Below are 21,630 nucleotides of genomic sequence, written 5' to 3'. Positions count from 1 at the left end.
ACCAGAGGTGTCCAACCGGCGGCCCAAGATGGCTATGAATTCGGCCAAACACAAAATCGTAAACTTACTTAAAAATGTTGATTTTTAAATTTTTTTTTTTTTTAAATGGGTTTATACTTCGCGAACACATGCAACCGAAGAAAAATTTGACAGTGTCTCTTTACCGGACTTTTCTAAGTATTATCTTCCCAAAGAAAAATATCCCACTCTTCACAATCACGCCTTATTCATGTCATCAGTTTTCGGCAGCACCTATATTTGTCAGCAACTATTTTCAAGGATGAAGCACACAAAGGGCACAATTAGAACCAATATATCTAATGAGTACCTTAAGAATTAATTGAGAATTGCAACTGCATGCATTGAACCAAATACTGATGTGTTAGTTTATCAAAAACAGTGTCAAAAAATCACACTAGTTTTATGTTGTCCTTTTTTACTTTTATAATAAAAATAAATTACAAAAAAAAAAGGAAGTTTTATTACTGAGATAGGTACATTATCTATATCAGAGATTGTTCGCTTGTGATCTGCCCAACTTTTTCTGTTCATCAGCTATACTTATTTTTAGTGTATTTTATGTGTGGCCCAAGACAATTCCTCTTCTTCCAATGTGGCCAAGGAAGGCCAAAAGGTTGGACACTCCTGGTCTACACCCAGAACTTACCCACATGTCTTAGAGAACATTGGTGTGCCAGCACCCAAAAACCTGTGCAGTTCTTAAGACAGGTTTACCAGTGAGAAATTGGATTTGTCCACATCTGTACTTGTATTTACAAATCCGATGAGGAGGGTGAGGCGAGGAGTATGGTTTAACACTTCTGTTATGAAAGCACAGTTGCCCTTTCAAGAAGCATGTGTTTGGAAATCGGGCTCTGTGGGATTTTAGGAGATTCTAAGGGATTTTAATCTGCTTAAGTTTTACTGCTGTACAAAAACATTTCAGAAGTCAAGCTGAACTTTACTTGGGTAATTACTGTAAAAATGCAATATACCTACAGTGAAAGTCTGGCATACAAGGATGATGGAAAAATAAGATTTTTTTTCTACCAACTTATATGAGCGGAGTCGAGAATTCCCATAATTTTCTCATGCAAAGCGCTCATGTGCTTAGTTCAGACTTGCCGATTTGCTACCACGGCATGTGCGTATACTGTACTTTACTGTCTCCTAATCCTCTGGCCTCTGCTGCGGTTATTTAGCCCCCCCCCCCCCCCCCGACAATACAGGATGACTAAACATCAAAGGCTTATACCTTACTTTTTCCTTTAAGAGCCAGAAGACTTTCTGATTTTCTTTCATGGAATTCAAATTTTCAAATGATTCACATTCCATATGTGAAACCATTTCTAAGTCGCAAAGCTGTGGTGGAAACTAGTTTTCTTTAAGTTAAAGCCATTTTAGCCAGTTTATTCCCAGCACACGTATGCAGTTCAAGCAAGGGTCATCAAGCAAACAGAGCAAAAAGAAATGGATTTCAGAATCTTACCTAAAAAGCCTTCTTCATCAACTATGATAGTATAGTCCTCTGGAGTTTCTGTAAGACTGAAAAACTTGCACCTGGGAAAAAGAAAAAAAGAAATGTATTTATGTCTGTAGGACAATTTGAACAAACTGTTTTGTCTATATGGTTCTAGTTCCTTACAGTAAATGCAGACTAAATAGCCAAGCTCCAGTTCCAGATGTGCAGAATACTAGGTCCCTCTGGACAACTGAGGTTCCTGCTGCTGGCACCTACACATCAATATTGTATCCTGCAGTGACTAGGGGCTGGCAGGAGGAACCACAGCAGCCGTAGGACAATTTGAACAAACTGTTTTGTCTATATGGTTCTAGTTCCTTACAGTAAATGCAGACTAAATAGCCAAGCTCCAGTTCCAGATGTGCAGAATACTAGGTCCCTCTCGCCCACTGGAGGTTCCTGCTGCTGGCACCTACACATCAATATTGTACCCTGCAGTGACTAGGGGCTGGCAGGAGAAACCACAGCAGCCGATACGGAAATCCTGCTCAACAAGGGCTTCTGCAGACAGGCAAATGCCACATGCTTTCAGAGGGATTCAACTTGCTTTTGTAATCAGTCTAAGGCCGGCCACTCGATTCCTGTGTAGATGGGGGGAATCCTGTCACAGGTATTGTGTTCTCCCAGAGGGGATGCAGGTAGAGCCGTCCTGGCTGGGAAAACACCGTGATAATGACATGTAAAAATCCAACATGTTGGTTGTACCCAAGGCAACCGATGGATAGACTTGAGTACAATCAGCCTGTCCATAGATGGTTTGAATCCAGGCTGGTCCCTGTTGATGGGGCCAAGATTCAAATCATCTATGGCTGGCTTTAGTATTCAATAGTTTTTATTGATTTTAAACAACACATTGCAGTAGTACAACATAAAATAGAAAATGTAGAAAACATAGGCAAGAGAAAGGGGGTAGCCTGCGAAACCGCACTCCGTACCCGGACAATACATAACAAAACATGACTCCAAACAGTATTCTATGGCTGGCTTTAGGACTGTTTTGTTGCTAGGATGTGGAAACCAATTGAATGTGCACTCCCACCAGCAACAAGCCAGGACATGAGGAATACTGCATTTTTCAGCCAGGTTTACAGGGTGGCCCCAATGGCCTACAGGTAAAACAAAAGAATGAACATTTTGCAAAGCTGCACAGTTTTGAATAACTACTGAGGCCACTACACTGTTCTGGAAATGGGAAATGTAGGCTTTAAGAATGTTTCCAAACTGATTTGTAAAAGAAACATCAGAATTTTGCTCTGTACCCCCCCCTCCCCCCAATATATATCTGTCAACAAGGTCCTGAAAGTGGTTCTAAAGGTTCTTTAAAATAATAAACACATCATACTAACCTGCCCAGTGCAATGGTTTTTGCACAAAGCAGCCCCAATCCTCCTCTTCTCTGGTCCCCAGCCAGTGCTTCTAGCCCCTCCTCATTGCCGAGTGCACACACATGTGCTCGCTCCTGAGCTGTCTGTGTGTGTCTATGGGACAGAACGTGGCTCAGTCCCATCGTCTCAATAGCCAACAAAACCTTCACCCTTTACAACCACGTTAATGGATATATATTCAGAGTATGCCTGTTAGTCTTTCAGCATCATGGCCTCCCTGGCAGCCTTGCAATGTTTGACTGTTAGAAAACATATGCCTTGTTTTTCTTTTTCTTTTTATCTTGGCAGCTTGCAGAATGTAGATCACATGTATTATTAGATCAGCAGAACCTTGCCGAGACAAAAAACTCAACCCATGATAAACAGTATCAGTGCTGCATGCCTCGCCTCTTCCCTCTCCCTCCTTCCACCGTGCACTCAATCATCTCTGTAATGAAAGTGGGAATAATTGCGATGTTTGGCAGTTCCCCACATTTCTCAGTAAGCTCTTAATCTATATTTTCATCAATTAAACCATGTAAGCAGGGGCCCAGCTCAGTCACTTTATTCAAAAACACAGTTAGTCAGGCTTTATTGTTTAGGTAAAAAAAGGTTAACACTGATATATGTGTGACAATGCAGTCACTCAACGGAGGACGTATTCACACCAGGTCAGGCCTATTATGCTCTGTATAATGCATGCGTGCTGGTCTGCATTGTATAGGGCTGGTCTGATGTGCTGTTACAACACATTGCATGCTTGACTTTTTTTTTCTCTCTCTTTTTTTTTTTTTTTCTTAAGTTAATTAAAATTGCAAGCAAACAATTCAACAAACATTATTCAGCAGTGCATTGACACGTGGTGACAGGTATTGCAATGCGCAAAAATGCACAAACACCGACACACGTAGGGTGTGCACAGGGTACATAGGGAACAATTGTTTTTCTATGTGCGCTTGTGTTGGGCCTGCATTGAACAATGCAGCTGAACTCACCTGGTGTGAATTAACCCTTAAAAGAGAAGTAGGGCCAAAGTTCTTTTGGCCGTACTTCTGTGGATCACTTAATTCTGCACTCCTGTGACCCATATTCAGCCGAAAACAGCCTGAAGTCCACTGACGTCATTCAGCCAGTCCAGGTTCTGAAGAGATCTTGACTATAATATTGGGATTCACCCAGATCCCTGATCAGCAGCTGGCTAAGCCTCTCAGTGCACCGCTGAGGGCCCCCTTCACAGCCTAGCGCTGCAGTGAGCGCTAGAGGGGCAGAGCACAGAGCCGCTGACAGTTACAGTTCTCTGTTGACTAAAGACTAAGAACTGAGTGATTAGCCATCTTTGATCACTCCATTCTCAGTCCTAGAGGTGGTGGGGGACAGATGCACCTTCGGACTGATACTGCATTCACCTAGGTGAGTATATGCGTTTGTTATTTTAAATTCCCACACTTTAGAGTTAGAGTTACTAGTAACGGTAATCTGGCAAACTTGCAGATTTAGCACAAAGAGTAGAGGAAGAGTGCTGTAAGCATGATCACCTAGGAAGGGCTAATAGGCATACGAATGTTCCCCAATCTAGCTGTACAGTTCACGGTGACAAAAAAAAAAAAACTCTTATGTCTGTAGGTATGCCTCTAATACTGGGAAATTATAAAGGTTTTTTTTTTTTTGCATTACATTTTTCAAACATTTTCTGGCACTTTTTTTTACATGTAATCAGTTTTTTTATTCTTCTAGAAAATTAGTTAGAACCCCCCAAAAAATTATATTATTATTATTTTTTTAAAGTAGAGGCCCTAAAGAATAAATTGGTGGGTTTTGCAATTTTTTTTGGTGTCACACGCCATTTGCGCAGCCGTTTTTTAAATGCAGCTTTTGGGAAAAAAATGCACTTTTTAAAACTTCAATTAAAAAAAAACTACAATAATTAAACCCAATTTTTGTAAAATATAAAAGATGATGTCACGCACAGTAAATAGATATCAAACATGTCACGCTTGAAAATTGCACACGCCCGCACAATGCCTATTCATAGGCGATGCTTTAAAAGCCTTTACAGGAACAGAGGTGGTCTAGTGTTCGAATTACTGCCCATGATCTGATGTTTCATTGTGATACCTCACATGTGTAGGACGATCGTGGTTTGCGTGCATTCGGGACCGATGCACAGTTCACCTTTGCGCACTAGCACAGGGGCAATTCTTTTTTTTTTTTTTTTCCAAGTTTTATATATATTTATATATATAGATATATATATATATCTATATATATCTATCTATATATCTATATATTTTTTTTTTTCCTCAAAACGTTTTATTGAAATAAGGCACATTACAAAATACAAGAACATAGCAGGTGTATATAAGGTATGGAGAATAAAGCCTTGAAACCTTTTAAACTTAAGGCATGGCATACAATTAGGATAGTAACAAGAAAAAATACAACAGCAATGTGAAAATATCCCAACCGCATACCAGAAAAAAAAAAAAGAAGATAAGGAAGGACATGCGGGGATATGCGGAAGTCAAGTGTGAAGGGTATAACCCTGTCACGTGTCCCCTTCATCAGCGGGAACCGGGGTAGGAACGCTAAGTCTAAGCTTCGGTGGGGTTACCCTGTCCCCGGCACCCCCACGGGGAGCTTGCTGTACCAAGGAATAGGGAGCCCCCACCAAAAATGTGTAAGTCCTGGCGAAGGCGTTTCGTACTGGGGACACCGGTATATGCTGTCGGTGGGGAGGGAAAGACTACCATCCGGCAGTCTGGAGTTCTAGACAGGGGAGCAGTGGTATGGGGGGGGGGGGGTGGTATATGGGGGGAGGGGTGGGATGACTAAAAGGGCAAACCACATGAGGGTAGTGAGGGAGGGTAAGAAAAGGGCACTTGGTAGTAAAGGGGGAAAGAAAGCAAGGAGAAGTGAGGCAAAGAGGCCTGAAGGTTCCTGCATGAGTATGCAGGTGGCTTTGAGTTGCCACTGTGTGGAAGGCATCCAGAGAAAGGGAGAGTATCGGTGATTAAGAAATCAGAGTCTGGAAATCGAGCAACGTCCTTAAATGTATCCAGGGAGCCCAAGACGTGTAGTATTTGTGGTGGGAGTCCCTGCCTTGTGCGACAATATCTTCCATCTCAGCCACTCGCTGGATCCCCCGCATCCACTCTGCAATGGTAGGGGAAGAAGTGGATAGCCAACGGCAGGGCACACACATTCTGGCCGCATTAATCAGGTGTAACGTGAGGGATTTCTTGTAACTGGCAAAAGATAAAGACGTATGGTGTAGGAGGTATTGCGCCGGAGTGAAGTCAGGCGTGTAAGTAGTGATGCGAGGGATTAAGGCTGGACCTCCTGCCAGAACGGCCGGATGATGGGACATTCCCACCAAATGTGTAGTAAAGACCCCTGATGTTTCCCACATCTCCAACATAAGGGGGAATTCGTTGAGGAAAACGTGTGCAGTAATTCCGGAGTCCTGTACCATCTGGAGTATAGCTTAAACCCTGTTTCCTGTGCGAGTACATTTACGGATATATATATTTTTTTTACACTGTTGCTTTACATTTTTATTTATCAATTTTATTGCTGTCACAAGGAATGTAAACATCCATGTGACAGCAATAGGCACGTGACAGGTAGTCTTTATTTAGGGATCTGAGGGCGATAAGCCCTAGATCCCTCCTTTGCACTTAAAAGCATTTAGCACACCAAGATCAGTGTTTTTGAACACTTCCAATTTTTTAAAACTAGCGCCTTTAATGTTCCAGTAAACCGAAGTGATGTCATGGCGCTGCTTCCAGGTTACCATATCAGATACCCAATCAAAGCAAATTCCAGCTCTATTCAGGTCTCTGGCTACTCGGGGCTCCCGATGGGACGGCAGAGCAGCGGAAGGTGGCAGGGGAGGTAGGGGATTTCCCCTCCCGCTGCTTGTAATGATAGCTGAGCAGGTGCTTAGCCGCATCCGTTGTTATTACAAGAGAGCCCACGTCATCTCTAAAAAAAAAAAAAAAAACAGTACCAGGTACAACCACTTGAAGTCAAATGATGTACAGGTACACGATTTGGCGGCAAGTGGTTAATACCTGGCAAAAGATTCCTAGAGCACTAAGGGTTATCTAAATCAGCATAAAAGACTGCTTAGTGGCTGGTTTTGTCAGACAAACTTTAGACTGAGCAGTGTGAAACCTAATGGAAACTAAAACTTGACAAAAAAATAAAAAATGAACATACTATATTTCCTTTTTACTTTTATACTAAGTCTATCAGTGAGCTTAACTTGGCTATAAGAAAGCCCGAGCAGCCTCAATTAATGATTTCTTCTGGAGTTGTTAAAAGTGGAAATCCAGGTTCCTTCCCTTCGTCTAGATTTTATACTAACTACTAGAAGGAAGATGCTGATGCTATTTGGTGCTCCGGTCTGGTCATGTGATCAGCTCCCAGCGGCCGCCTTCAAGAAAGAGGAGTGACAAATGACAACGGATGCCCAAAAGCAAGGCAATGGGTGAAATCACTGCCCAGGCTTTCTAGCCATTGAAGCCGGGAACTGAGGAGATCACATGACCAGACCAGAGCACCTGGAGAATAGGTTAAGTATCTTCTTTCTACAGGGTAGAAAAAATTGGAGTCAGGACGGGGGTGGGAGATGTTTTAAGCTTAGTTAGATGGAATTTCACTTTAAGCAGAGGTTCAGACTAACTCCTTTATAAATAGCAAGGCACTAGAGTGGGAATCAACAAAGCTGTCCATAGAATGACCTAATAAAATATAACCTAGAAAGCATCTGAAATGTGACATTACATCAGAAATTATTTTTATAAAATTCAGACTAAATGTTACACTTAGATCCATAACTACATACTCGCTGGATGGATATTTTAACTAGAACAAAAAGCTAATTATACATTATTCTTCCTTGCTAACATTTCAGATACATACTATATTCGTATTTTAGATGGTATGTACAGTAAGTAGCTCTTGTTTTATAAAATACAAATCTACAATAAAGCATAATACTTAAAAAGTACTTTCTTATCTACAAGTGTCTTCGATATTTTGCGCAGCCACCACTGAGATTATTTACAAAATAATTCATAAAGCAATTTGCATTTCAAAATCAGAGCCATAAAATGTGAGATTTAACCTGATAAAGAGCTTTTTTTAATATGCACGCTAAGAAACAACAAGACTTAATCGCTCAGTATTCATAATCATGGAGAGGAAAGAAAATGAACATTTTACGGGTTCCAATAAAGCATGTTGTAAAAAACCCTGCTTTCCAAGTCAGTTTAATATGCAGTCTGATGGCTAGATGGCCTGAATAACTCAGTGATATGTTTTCATCTCCGGGTAGCTCCACGTAATTAAATAGTCATGAGGCCTGGTGAAAGAGGCTGCTTTCTTTCATCAGTGTTTAACTTAACATTTATGAAAAAGCCCCAGAAGGCCTGGCTAAGTCGGGTTGCATGACCAAGAGAAAAGTGCAGGATCATGCATGAAGAGTCTTCCAACTTCAAGTATAGGAAAAGCAGATAAATACGGACATAGCTTTTGTCTCAAAATGTTTGCCGCAATGGTTCCATTATCGAGCTATATGATAATTTTATTATTGAAGTAGCAAACATCTAATAACCAGGGCAATTTTTTGAGTAGGGGATTACATTATATTTAATGCAGAACTCCAGACAAAAATAAAGTGGTTATCATTTTTTACACATACCCAATGAAGTGACAAGTATCAGGTGATACACAGGGATGGAAAAAACCATGCTACATGGAGGGAAAGGACACACAACCCTCTACACAGTCTATAAGGGAAACATGCACAGCTGAGACTGTCAATCACCTCCTGTGTGCTGGAGGGGAAGGGCTGTCTCCCAAGATATTGTGGTGCAGATATCAAAGGGAAGAGCGAGGAGACAGAAAACATACTAGGTGCTTTGGAATGAGGCAAGTACATACTGTTGTCTCCAAACTGCGGCCCAGGGGCCAGATGTGGCCCTTTGCTTGCTTTTTGCCAGCCCTTGGATTCCCCCTACTGTCAGCCACAGTAGACAATAATTCCTGCCACTCTATTCTTCCTACTAACATCAATGATGGAGCACTATTCCTCCTACTGACACCAATGATGGAGCACTATTCCTCCCACTGACACCAATGAAGGGGTGCTATCCCTCCCACTAATACCAATGATGGGGCGCTATTCCTCCCAATGAAACCAATGATGGGGCGCTATTCCTCCCACTGACACCAATGATGGGCACTGTTCCTCCGACTTAAACCAACGATGGGGTGCTATTCCTCCCGATGACACCAATGATGGGGCACGATTCCTCCCAATGAAACCAATGATGGGGTGCTATTCCTTCCCCTAATACCAAAGATGGGGGGCTAGTCCTCCCACTGAAACAAATAATAGGCACTATTCCTCCCAGTGAAACCAAACCAACGATGTGACACTATTCCTCCCACTAACAATGATGGGCACTTCCTCCCACTAAAACCAATGATAGGGTGCTATTTCTCCCACTGATACCAATGATGGGAGGGCTATTCTTCCCACTGACACCAATGATGGGCACTCTTCCTCCCGCCAAAACCAACGATAGGGCATTGTTACTCCCCCTAATATCAAAGATGGGGCATTGTTTACTCCCACTGACACCAGGTCATTTTCTACTCCCACTAGCTACAGTTCGACCCCCCTAAAGTTTGAAGAATAGTAAACGCGCTCTTTGGAGACCCCTGCTATACAGGGATATGCTTGGATCATTTTTCATTTCAGAGGTTTACCACTTTAACACACTGACTACTTCTACACAACTCACTTATCTCTTTAACAGATATATGTAAAAATCATTAAAAGACTTTACATTCCCTCTACTAATTAAACCATAACCTAACATATAAAACTAGAACAATGATATCCTGGTGATAAAGAAGGTTAAACAGTAAAAGAAAAACAATGGCACGTTTTTCACTGAGAACGCATTTTGATTAACTACTGTAGCATTTACTGAAAGGTACTTTGTCTTTTGAACTTAGATGTTGATGAAAAACAATGGAATGCCCTTCAGTCAATAAAACGGTTATTACAAAGTGGTTATACTGGAATAATAGTGTTATATCAAATGTAAGCAACCATACACTGCTTAAAGAGGTAGTTATGCCTCGTACACACGCAACGATTATCGGCCGACCGATCGGCCGACTTTTGTCCAGAGTGGTGTTTTGTTGGTTGGAATGTGCCTGGACTGCACACTAATTTTCTCAGCCAATAAAAATCTACTTCAGAAGTGATGTCATGTGTTGGTTTACTTTCCGTGTGTTTTTTCTTCTCTGAGCATGCCCAGTCTTGCTCATCAGATTTTTGTCTGCCAAGATCTGTACTGACTGACAGAAAATCGGCCAACAGAAAATTTTATAGCCTGCACACCAGATTGTTTTCGGTCGAAAAGTCGGAGTCGGTTGTCGGAAGCATCATACTAACAAGCCAAAAATCGGCCGATCGGACGTTGGCCGAAAATTCACAGCCAATTATCGACGCGTGTGTACGGGGCTTAAGTCTTGAAAAAAAATGTTCTTTTTGTTTACCTGCAACGTAAATGCATAACGTGCTAGTACGCATACTAGCACATTATGTGACCCTTCCCTGCAAACTAAGCCCTCCTCAGCACCGATGGAGGCCGCATCCATCTTCATCCATCTTGATTTTGGGTCTGCGGACTCTGGCTGTGCTACCGGCCGAAGCCGCATGACTTCATTCCCGCGCATGCCCAATGCCCCAGGGAGCTGCTGGTCACGGCACAGAGCTCTGAAGAAGTGGCACAGACGGCTCTTCCTTCAGAGCACATGCGCCAATGACATCATCGACTGCATGCAATGTAAATTTCTTATAAACGGTGCAAGTAACAAAGAGGAACTGATGCCACCCCTGGCTTCTCCTATGTAAACCAGTATTGTTAGTGCTTTCTGGTGTTACAATAAACAGTCAATTATTCAGAGATAGGGGTAACATGTAAAGAACTGAAATGAGTAGCGGGATGAAGAAAAGAATGAAACAATTATTTAGAAGAGAGCTGCATAGCAAGATAGCAGGGTCAAGCATACACAAAGCCATATTTATTCATTCAGAAACATCAGAACAGCAACCATAAGCAGTCTAGCATCAGCCTCAAAGAGGAGCATACAACAATGCAACAATTCAGAAAACTCTTGCCATCGTCCAGCTCGGTAAAGCTAAATCAAACCTGGAGTTAGGCTTTAAAAGAGTTTGGTTTTGTCACACAGCGTGCTCCCAGAACAGAGACTGTCTCCTACGAACGATCGGGACCTGGGGCTCCCTCTTCAGGGTCCCCTGTTCGCTGTGATAGCCTCTGATCAACTAGAACAGTGATCAGTCGTCATGTTTACTTACTCTTCTGAACGGAGAGGAAGATACAGTACTTTGTAAATTAAAAAAATATAAAAAAATAAAAAAAATAGATCAAGGTTAGATCTAGGTCAGTGCCAAGGTTAGTGTTAGGGGCAACGGTCAAAGGGCAAGGAAAAAGTATATTTTTGGCAGGATTTTTTTTTTTTTTTTCAGTGTGTCAGTTAATGTCAGTATGTTTTAGGTAGAATAAATAAAGGAAAATGCACACCAGTGCTTCTAGGTCCTACTATGGGTACAAACCATGACTAACCTACACATATGTGGTAACTTTTCAATAATCAGGAGCAGGAGAATTTATTTTGGGTTATTCTTTGGTGGTAAAATATGGTAATACCAAGAAATATACAGCTAAATTTAAAAAAAATAAATAAATGCTTTTTTACTAATTTGGCGCAGGTTTCCTTAGGTAATGAAAAAAAAAAAAATCAGGAGATGACTATTACCATTTACCACCAAATGAAAGCCCAATTTTTCCTAAAAAAAAAACAAGGTATCATTCACCTGAATACACAAAAAGGTTACAATGATATGTAAACATTTACTAGCACATGTCAAAGTTGCAAAATTGTGTTCAGCCGTTAACATTTGCTTTACACTTATACAGGCCATACATGGCTTGAATTCCGGATGAATTTTCTTTCAAAAATCAGAAATTTTGTGCGTTTTGTGATCCAATGGTGCCACTATTGATTTCAGAATTCGACCAATCAAGCCTTCACTTTTACTCATGTTGCTACAGAAAAGAATTTCTGTGGCCGGGAATCTTCTTTTCTTGCCCTCATGCACATTTCTTTTTCAATTATGTTTCTTGCACGATTTTCCCATCATTGATTAGAAAGGAGTTTGTTTTTCCAAAAACTTCCAACATGCCCAAACACCTAAATTAGATGGCCGCACGAAAATCAGCCATTGCCGCAGCCCACTAATGGTGCAAAATTAGAAAAAAAAATTCTTAGTTATGATTTTTGCAGGAAAATTCCTTCAGAATTCGACCCATGTATGGCCTGCTTTAGAAGTGGATTGTATTTCTGGCAATCATGGTCTTTTAACGTATAAAACATGGGGAAATATGCATGTATTTCAGAGGTGTACTAAATGTTCTTTTTTTTTATTTTTATTTTGACCTGCCATACACTTTAACCACTTTACCACCGGAGGATTTTGCGGTCTTCCGTCCAGGCCACTTTTTGCGAATCGGCGCTGTGCGACTTTAACTGACAATTGCGCGGTCGTGCGACGCCGTACCCAAACGAAATTTACGTCCTTTTTTTCCCACAAACAGAGCTTTCTTTTGGTGGTATTTGATCACCTGTGCAATTTTTACTTTTTGTGCTATAAACAAAAAAAGAGCGTTTATTTTGAAAAAATAACAATATTTTTCACATTTTTTTATATGAAATTCCCCCCCAAAAAAATGTAAAAATCTAATTTTTTTAAAATTTTTGGCCAATTTGTTTTCTGCTACCTATGTTTAGTAAAAAAAATCACAATAAGCGTATTTTGATTGGTTTGCGCAAAAGTTATTGCGTTTACTAACTAAGGGAAAGATTTCTGTCATTTTTGGTGTTTTTTTTTTAAACGCGTAATGGCGGTGATCTGCGATTTTTGACACTCCGATCTGTCAGTCCCTGTCACTATGGAGATCCGCCCGCTGTGTTTACACACAGCGGGCGGATCTCCAGACTCGATCCCCGACGATCGGGGCAGAGCAGCGGCAATCGCCGCTGCTCCTCCGCTGGCCCGACTCCCGCTGTGAATGAACACAGCGGGAGCGAGCCTCCGGCGGCGCACGAGCGCCGCCCACAAGGGGCGGAGTCCAGCGACGTAGGTCTACGTCGCTGGATGGGATCGCGGCACTTTGCCGCAGTAGCCTCCATGTGAGCGGAGGTAAAGTGGTTAAAGGAGTTGCAAAGTCAGGAAGGTTTTTTTTATTTTAATGCATTAAGATAAAAAGCCTTCTGTGTGTAGCAGCCGCCCCAACACCCCCTAATACTTACCTGAGCCTCATCTCTGTCCAGCGATATCCACGAGTCACTTAGCCATCTGGGACTCTCCCTCCTGATTGGCTGGGACACCACCGTGGCACCATTGGCACCATTGGCTCCCGTGTCAGTCATTTAAAGTCAGGAGAGAGAGGGGGTGGGGCCAAACCAGGCAAGCAGAAGCGAAGAGGGACCCGAGGAGGATCAGAGCTGTTCTGTGCAAAACCAACTGCACAGGAGGTAAGTATAACATGCTTGTTATTATTAAAAAAAAAAAAATAACACACAAGACCTTACAATCAATTTAACCACTTGCCAACCAGTCGCTCTAGTTTTATGGCGGCAGGTCGGCTCTGTCCTGCAAAATGATGTATCTATACCTAGGGGGATGCGCGCGCGCACATTCGCCGCAGCGAAAGCTGATCAGTGGGTCCGGCGGCCATGATTACCGCCGGCACCCGCGATCGCTCCCCGTGGAGACAGAATGGTGGTCTGCCGTTGTAAACACGGCAGACCACTGTTCTGTCAGTTTTAAACACAGGGCTCGCTCCTGTGTTCCTCTTATGCAGCAATCCATCCCCAACACAGTTAGAAAGCACCCCCTAGGGACACAATTAACCCTTTGATTGCCCCTGGTGTTAGCCCCTTCTCTGCCAGTGCCATTAGTACAGTAACAATGCATATTTTTAGCACTGATTACTGTAGTAATGTCACTGGTCCCCCCAAAAGTGTCAAAAATGTCAGTTAGATGCCCAATCTGTCCGCAACAATGTTGAAGTCCCACTAAAAATCACAGATCACCGCCATTACTAATAAAAAATAAATAAAAATGACATAAAATTTTCCCCTAGCTTGTAGACGTGATACACCAATCAATATACACTAATTGGGGTTTTATCAAAAATATGTAGCAGAATACAAATTGGCCTAAAATCAGAAAAAAAAATTCAATTTTTTTTTTTTATTGGGAATGTTATATAGCAGAAAGTAAAACCAAAACCAACGATAGGGCATTGTTACTCCCCCTAATATCAAAGATGGGGCATTGTTTACTCCCACTGACACCAGGTCATTTTCTACTCCCACTGGCTACAGTTCGACCCCCCTAAAGTTTGAAGAATAGTAAACGCGCTCTTTGGAGACCCCTGCTATACAGGGATATGCTTGGATCATTTTTCATTTCAGAGGTTTACCACTTTAACACACTGACTACTTCTACACAACTCACTTATCTCTTTAACAGATATATGTAAAAATCATTAAAAGACTTTACATTCCCTCTACTAATGAAACCCTAACATATAAAACTAGAACAATGATATCCTGGTGATAAAGAAGGTTAATCAGTAAAAGAAAAACAATGCCACGTTTTTCACTGAGAACGCATTTTGATTAACTATGTAAAATGTAAAAAATATAAATCGCAAAGGTGATACCACCAAAAGAAAGCTTTATTTGTGGGGAAAAAAGGACATCAATTTTATTTGGGTACAGGGTTGCACGACTGCAAAATTATCAGTTAAAGTAACGCAGTGCCGTATCGCAAAAATGGCCTGGTCATTAAGGGGGAAAACCTTCCAGTCCAGAAGTGGTTAAGGTTGCCTGCAGGCTTTGTTCCTACAGCAACACACTGGCTTAGTCACTTTGTTTCTGTGCTGCTCATGATCCGTGAATTAGGTAGGTTTTGGTCCAACAAATTCAGTGAGTTATCGGCTGCCAACTAAGCAGAGAAAACTTTACCATGAAAAGACATCTCAGGCTCTGCTAGAAAAGAAAATTAGGAACACCAATATAAGAAAATGGCATTGAACCATGACATGTTTCCATTATAGCTGCACTAATATATATTTTAAATGCTGCTTTTAACAACTATTTTAAAGCACAATAAATCATAGTTCATGTAGGATCTTTCAAACAAAACTATGTTTTTGTGTTTACCATAAAACCTTTTTCCTGAATTCCTAAGGGACACAGGTATTTAAGAATTCTTAACCACTTAAGGACCAAGCCCATTTCTGACACATTTTGTTTACAAGTTAAAAATCAGTATTTTTTGCTAGAAAATTACTTAGAACCCCCAAACATTATATATATTATTTGTAGCCTCTGGAGAATAAAATGGCGGTCATTGCAATATTTTTAGTCACGCAGTATTTGTGCAGCGGAGTTTCAAATGCCATTTTTTTGGTGAAAAAATACATTTCACTGCATTTAAAAAAAACTAAACAGTAAAGTTAGCCCATTTCTTTGTATACTGTGAAAGATGTCATGCCGAGTAAATAGATACCTAAAATGTTACGGTTTAAAATTGCGCACACCCGCGGAATGGGGACAAACTACGGTCAATAAAAATCTCCATAGCCGATGCTTTTTTTTTTTTTTTTTAACGGTTACCAGTTTAGAGTTCGCTGTGAAACCTCACATGTGTAGTTTCAACAGCGATTTAATTTGCAGGCACAACTTCTGTATACGTTTTCTTTCGTGCGCAGGTTCACTTTTTTATTTTTTTCCTATTTATTTTTTAAATTTTAGCCCAGATTTTTTAAAAAAATAAATAAAAATGTGATAACTTTTATTGCTGTCACAAGCAATGTAAACACCCCTTGTAGAAGCAATAGGCAGTGACAGGTACTATCTGATACTTAAGTAGGGAGAAGAGCAGCGTGGCTGTAGCTCCAGTCCCAGAAGCCGTCTCTTCAGTAGAAACGCGTCGGAGGGAGCCAGCCATGCTGCTACATGTCACGGATCGCACTGCAGGCGACCGTGATTTTTATCTGAGTACTTGCTGTTCAAACCACGGATGTTTGTAAGTCTTCACCTTTTTTTATGACTCAATAAATTGTGGGTAATGCACTATCAGTCCGTTCCTTCTTTCTCTGGTGGTTTTTCCTGTTGGAACTTTCACTTCTGGAAGTTTCCGGACTTGTGCAGTTAAAAAGCGTCTCTGGTCCATCCATCCCACTGGACATCCCACCATCCCTGGCTGATCCAAACATTGGATTCCTTGGTACCACGGCATATGCTCCATTCTCCCTCATCTGTGGTAAGAGTCCACTCATCACCGGGTGTCACCATCACCATTGCACTTTTGTTTTAACATCAGGTTTTTAGGATTGTTATTTGGTAAGAGGCCAATTTAGCTGGTTTATACACATTAGTGTCACTTCAGCGGTTGGACTTTCTTCACGCATTTTGGGCTCTGGTCACCTTCTTCCAGATGAAAGAGACTCTCACATTATAATATTTTTTATGCACAGTTTGCATTATTGTTTTTTCAATTAATTTATTGTCACATTGGATGTTATACCATTGTCAATTTGTACACATAGTAGTGCACTTTTATAACTTATTTCTTATACGTTCTATTTCTTTTTACTGTACTAATGACACTGGCAGAGGTTAACACCAGGGGCGATCAAAGGGTTAACTGTGTTGGGGATGCTTTCTAACTGTGTGGTAGTTGTAATCGCTGGATGAACACAGAGACCTGTGTTCCTAAATAAGAGGAACACAGGATCCCTGTGTTCATTACTGACAGAACAGCAGTCTGCCATGTTTACATCGGCAGACCGCCTTTTCGGACTCCTTGGGGAGCGATCGCGGGTGTCCAGCCGACATCGCATCCGCCTGACTCGCTGATTGGCTCCCCCTCTAGCCAACTGGCACGTGTGTGGGCACCTCCGGCGGCGCGAACGCGCCTCCACTATCTATTACACTAAGTGACGTACAGATATGTCGTTTCACGTAACAGAGCCGATCTACTGCAGTAAAACTACGGCGGCTGGTCGGTAAGTGGTTAAGGAACCTCTGGAGGAGCCTAGGGTTCCATAGAATCCTGGTTGAGAAACTTTCATCTAGAATTTACCAACAATTCCCTGGGTTTCACAACATAATCTACTAAAGGTAAATTATTAAAACTATTTTAAACTATGTCAGTCGGTAAATGGATGTATTATTTTATACCTTTCTGGTCTTCCAAAAACAGCCATCCCTGACATACATAACGTTCCTGGGAACAAATATGAAAGCTCCTGCTTTACAGCATTCAAAATAATTTGGAGGCTTTCAGAGGACGTGGACTCAGAAATGGGAATGTCTAGAGATATAGAACAAAAGAATGGTATAGTACAATCCATAATGACATTTCCCTTCCCATCTTACTGTATATACTATGACTATTGCCTGTCAAACTATTCCATGCACATCCTAATAAATGTTCTGCCTTTCCACCTAGACATCAGAACAATATTCCCAGTAAAGCTCTTCAGTGTGAACCGTAGCAAGTGAACTTTGGAGAAAACAGGGCGATCGTATTTCACATGTGTGATGCTAGGGAGCACAATTAATACCACAGACTGCTGAGCAGCTCCTGGCAAACTAAACACTATGCAAATCAGTTCCTTTCACATGCAAATACCCCCTGCTTATTATGCATGTCTGCAATACATTTACAGAAATTCAATCAAGCAAGTTTTTCCAGTCAAGTGTATTACTTCTAGTTCAATGCCCAGACATACAGCTGTAATAAATAAATGAGCCTGGTTGTCAAAAAATGCGTAAAGACAACTTACAAGTTACTAGTACTGCTAATAAACCATTACGATGCTTACTGATGCTTTCGCTTTCTGTTGCCACTGCATTAAAAAAAAAAAAAAACACTCATGCATTTAAAGCAACACTGATATACACAGTGCATCTGGAAAGTATTCACAGCGCTTCACTTTTTCCACATTTTATGTTACATCCTTATTCAAAAATGGATTAAATTCATTATTTTCCTCAAAATTCTACAAACAATATCCTCCAGAGAAACAACATTTCTCTGCGGAGAGAGGAGAACCTTCCAGAAGAACAACCATATTTGCAACACTCCACCAATCAGGCCTGCAGTTTGCCAAAAGGCAGCTGAAGGACTCTCAGGCCATGAGAAACAAAACTCTCTAGTCTGATGAAACAAAGATTGAACATTTTGGCCTGATTGGCATCATGTCTGGAGGAAACCTGGCACCGCTCATCACCTGGTCAATACCATCCCTACAGGGAAGCATGGCAGTGGCAGCATCATGCTGTGGGAGATGCTTTTCAGTGGCAGGAACTGGATGACCAGTCAGGATCAAGGGAAAGATGAATGCAGCAATGTACAGGGACATCCTTGATGGAAACGAGCTCCAGAGCACTTTGGATCTCAGACTGGGGCAAAGGTTCATCTTCCAACAAACCAACGACCCTAAAGCTGGATATACACTATGCAATTGTCTTTAGATTTTTTTCCTTTAGATTTACCAAAACCATAGAATATGAGGTCAAACCTAAACACTTAATTTGTATGCAATCAGGAGGGCCCATGCACTACATAGTTGAAGGTAAATCTAAAGAAAATCTAACAACAAAAGTTGTATAGAGTATATCCAGCTTAAGCACACAGCCAGGATAACAAAGGAGTGGCTACAGGATAACAAAGGAGTGGCTACGGGATAACTCTCTCAATGTCCTTGAGTGGGCCAGACTTGAACCTGATTGAATGTTTCTGTAGAGATATGAAAATGGCTGTGCACCAATGCTCCCCATCATTGGGAGGAATTGTGCCACATCTTTGGTGTCTTTTGGAGGAATTTTGCCCCCTCATTGGTGTCAGTGGGCAGGATTATATCCCATTGTTGGCATCAGTGGATGAAAATAGTGTCCCAAGGACCAGATAAAGGCATGCAAAGGGCCGCAGTTTTGAGACCACTGGTTTGGAGACATTGGTTCAATGTTACTAAGCACGCTGGCAGAGACTATGAAAAAGGGTCACTCAGACATGCAGAATCTTCAAGGTATTGCTTACACTTTACAGTGAAGCAATGTATTTAAGGACATGGCCATGTTTCTGATGCGGTCATGTTTCCTTACACTTGTATACATATACAAAAATGTTAAAGATAAAGATTATGACCTTTCTCAACAAGGATAAAGATAAAGGCTATGGGACCATCAACAAGCAGCTTGATGTTTCTGGGACTACAGTAGTTGCTCATATTATAAAGAAGTTTAAGGTCTAAGCGAATGTAGCCAACCCCTCTGGATGTGGCTGCAAGAGGACAACCAGAACAGAAGGAAACTGCAAGTGGTAGACCAAGAGCCAAGGGAAGCTTTCAGAGATACAAGCTGAACTCTAACATCAAGGTATATCAGTGCCTGATGGCAACATTAGTCACTTTTTGAGAGAGAATTGGCTGAAAAGTAGAGGACTCCATTGATAAAGGAAAAACAAAGACAGACTTGGATTTGCTAAAATGCATAATATCACAGTGATTTATAGAACAATGTCCTTTGGGATAATAAAACGACTGAAGCTTTTCAGCCTAGTATATCCCTAGTTTTTTTTATTCAACCCAGGGGGTTGGGGAAAAAAATTAAATAACACTCTCAGCCCTGGTCGGAGCCACTTTACTATCTGATCTTAGTACAGGCTATCCCCCTTGCTGAGCATTTGTGTTCTGACAGGGTGACAGCGCCGATCAGGAGCTGGTTTTCCAGCATGCTTGGCCGCCTTCTGTCGGACTGGCTGCCAAACCCTGGGGCCGAATGTCGGCCGGTTTTTATTGAACTGGCCAATTTCGCCCAACATTCGGCCCATGTGTACTAGGCTTTGGGAAAGTCATATTAGCTCCATTTTTACAGACCGAACAAACGCTTTCAAAGTAAAGAATACCGTACCCACTGTGAAAAAGGAATTTTAAAAGTTGTGCACACACTATACGAGAATCCAACGATTGTGCCTCGTATGGAATCTTTCTTCCCATTTTCTTATAGTGTGTACCCCACTTTACGTTAGCCCAGCACAGTACTGCAAATCCAACAAATGGAGATGGTGGATTGGAAGGGAAGCACAAAGAAACCTCACCAGTGAGCTGCAACTGATTCACTATTAAATCCCTCTTAAACCAGGATTAATGTTCTGATTGCAGTGGAAGAAAATACACAAAAACTTTTTAAAGGTAAGATAGTTCACACATGTATTTCATTTTCCACACACTAAAGCATTGGGGGACATTAATTAAAGGATCAGCTCAAAATAAACAGACTGTATGTAAGCTGATCCTGTATTAGGTCAGTCGCTGTGACTTCTACTTGGCCTGCAATATTTTCGTAGCCTAATCCCCTGTCTTCACCTTTGTTTGCAAAAGTTATTACTTCTGCTCCAAGTAAATAAATATAAACCTTCTAGAAATCCCCATCATTCTCTGCACCCCAGATAAAACTTGAAAGCAGGTGAACAGTGGAGGTGTCTATACAAAGTGCTAAAATCAGTAAGAGGGGGCAGGGCATGGGTAACTAATGCCGGGTACGCATGGGCCAGAAGTCATTCGAAAACGGTCAATTCAACAGGAACCGGCTGAATTTTGGCCTGTGTGTACAGCCCCCTGTCCAACTTCAGATATGCTGAAAAACAAGCATACAATAAGTGCGCACTGCCAGTGCTGACCAGTGTGTTCTGGTGGGGGGGGGGAACACAATATCACTGCGGGGAGATTGCTGCACTAACACCAACATGTGTTAGTACAGCAATCTGTCAGTTGAACGGGAAAAAAAAAAAAAAAACAGTGTGTTTAGGATGAATGACATCAACAGTTAATAATGTCATATTACATTCAGTTCATCAAGTATTTAGAAAGTGTGCAGAAATGTGGGCACTGTTAACACTCTCCAATTCGGAGTCATCAGGGTAAAGCAACCACATAGACTAGGGGGGAAATGGACAGATCCGTGAACTGGTGGCATGAAATACAGATAGTAACCATTATACCGGGTATAAAATATGTTTTTAACACTGGAGCATCCAAGTTGAAAATGTCACTTTAGTAGACATAGGAAATGCCTTAACAATAAATAATAACAATAATGTAATGTTACGTGTAGAAAGCTTGAATAACTGCAGGCTTCCCTGAAACAAATGTCTGTCCTGATTCAGGAATGTCAGGGCCATCTGGCAAACATATCAATTATCACAATTAACAGAACATGCTTTATCAGATTAGATTAACATGAAACTGCTCACCAAAGTGAAACTGTTTATTCTGAAGAGGCCATGGAGAATGATTTGCTTCTGAGTGTTTAATGGTAATCCATATGGAAATTGAACAGAGAGGATGATTACGGTAGAGTACTGCTTCAAATGTTACAGGTCTCCATAAACTAAGAGCTCTGCATTAGAAAATATTCAATGCCAGAACCTTCCTAAATGAAAATATGAGCTGCTCCCTACGGGTTAAAGCAGGGCTTGACAAATTTGCTTGAAATCTAGGAGCCGGTTTCTTTTTGCGCATGCCGAATGGCCGTCTTCTGTCAGACCGGCTG

At 41.4% G+C, this 21,630-nt stretch overlaps 1 protein-coding gene across 1 annotated transcript in view; it reads right to left on the bottom strand.

Annotated features, from left to right (window-relative positions):
- Positions 1-21,630, bottom strand: part of CASTOR2 (cytosolic arginine sensor for mTORC1 subunit 2) — a 240,720-nt gene that overhangs the window by 106,291 nt on the left and 112,799 nt on the right. Inside the window, exon 2 of the mRNA XM_082247044.1 lies at positions 1,490-1,560. Within this exon, the coding sequence (XP_082103170.1) occupies positions 1,490-1,560 (71 nt within the window). The remainder of the gene's footprint in view (positions 1-1,489; positions 1,561-21,630) is intronic.

This window comes from Pelophylax lessonae, assembly GCF_965119305.1.
Source record: "Pelophylax lessonae genome assembly, chromosome: 2".
Lineage (NCBI taxonomy): Eukaryota > Metazoa > Chordata > Amphibia > Anura > Ranidae > Pelophylax > Pelophylax lessonae.
This window is presented reverse-complemented; position numbering and strand designations above follow the sequence as displayed.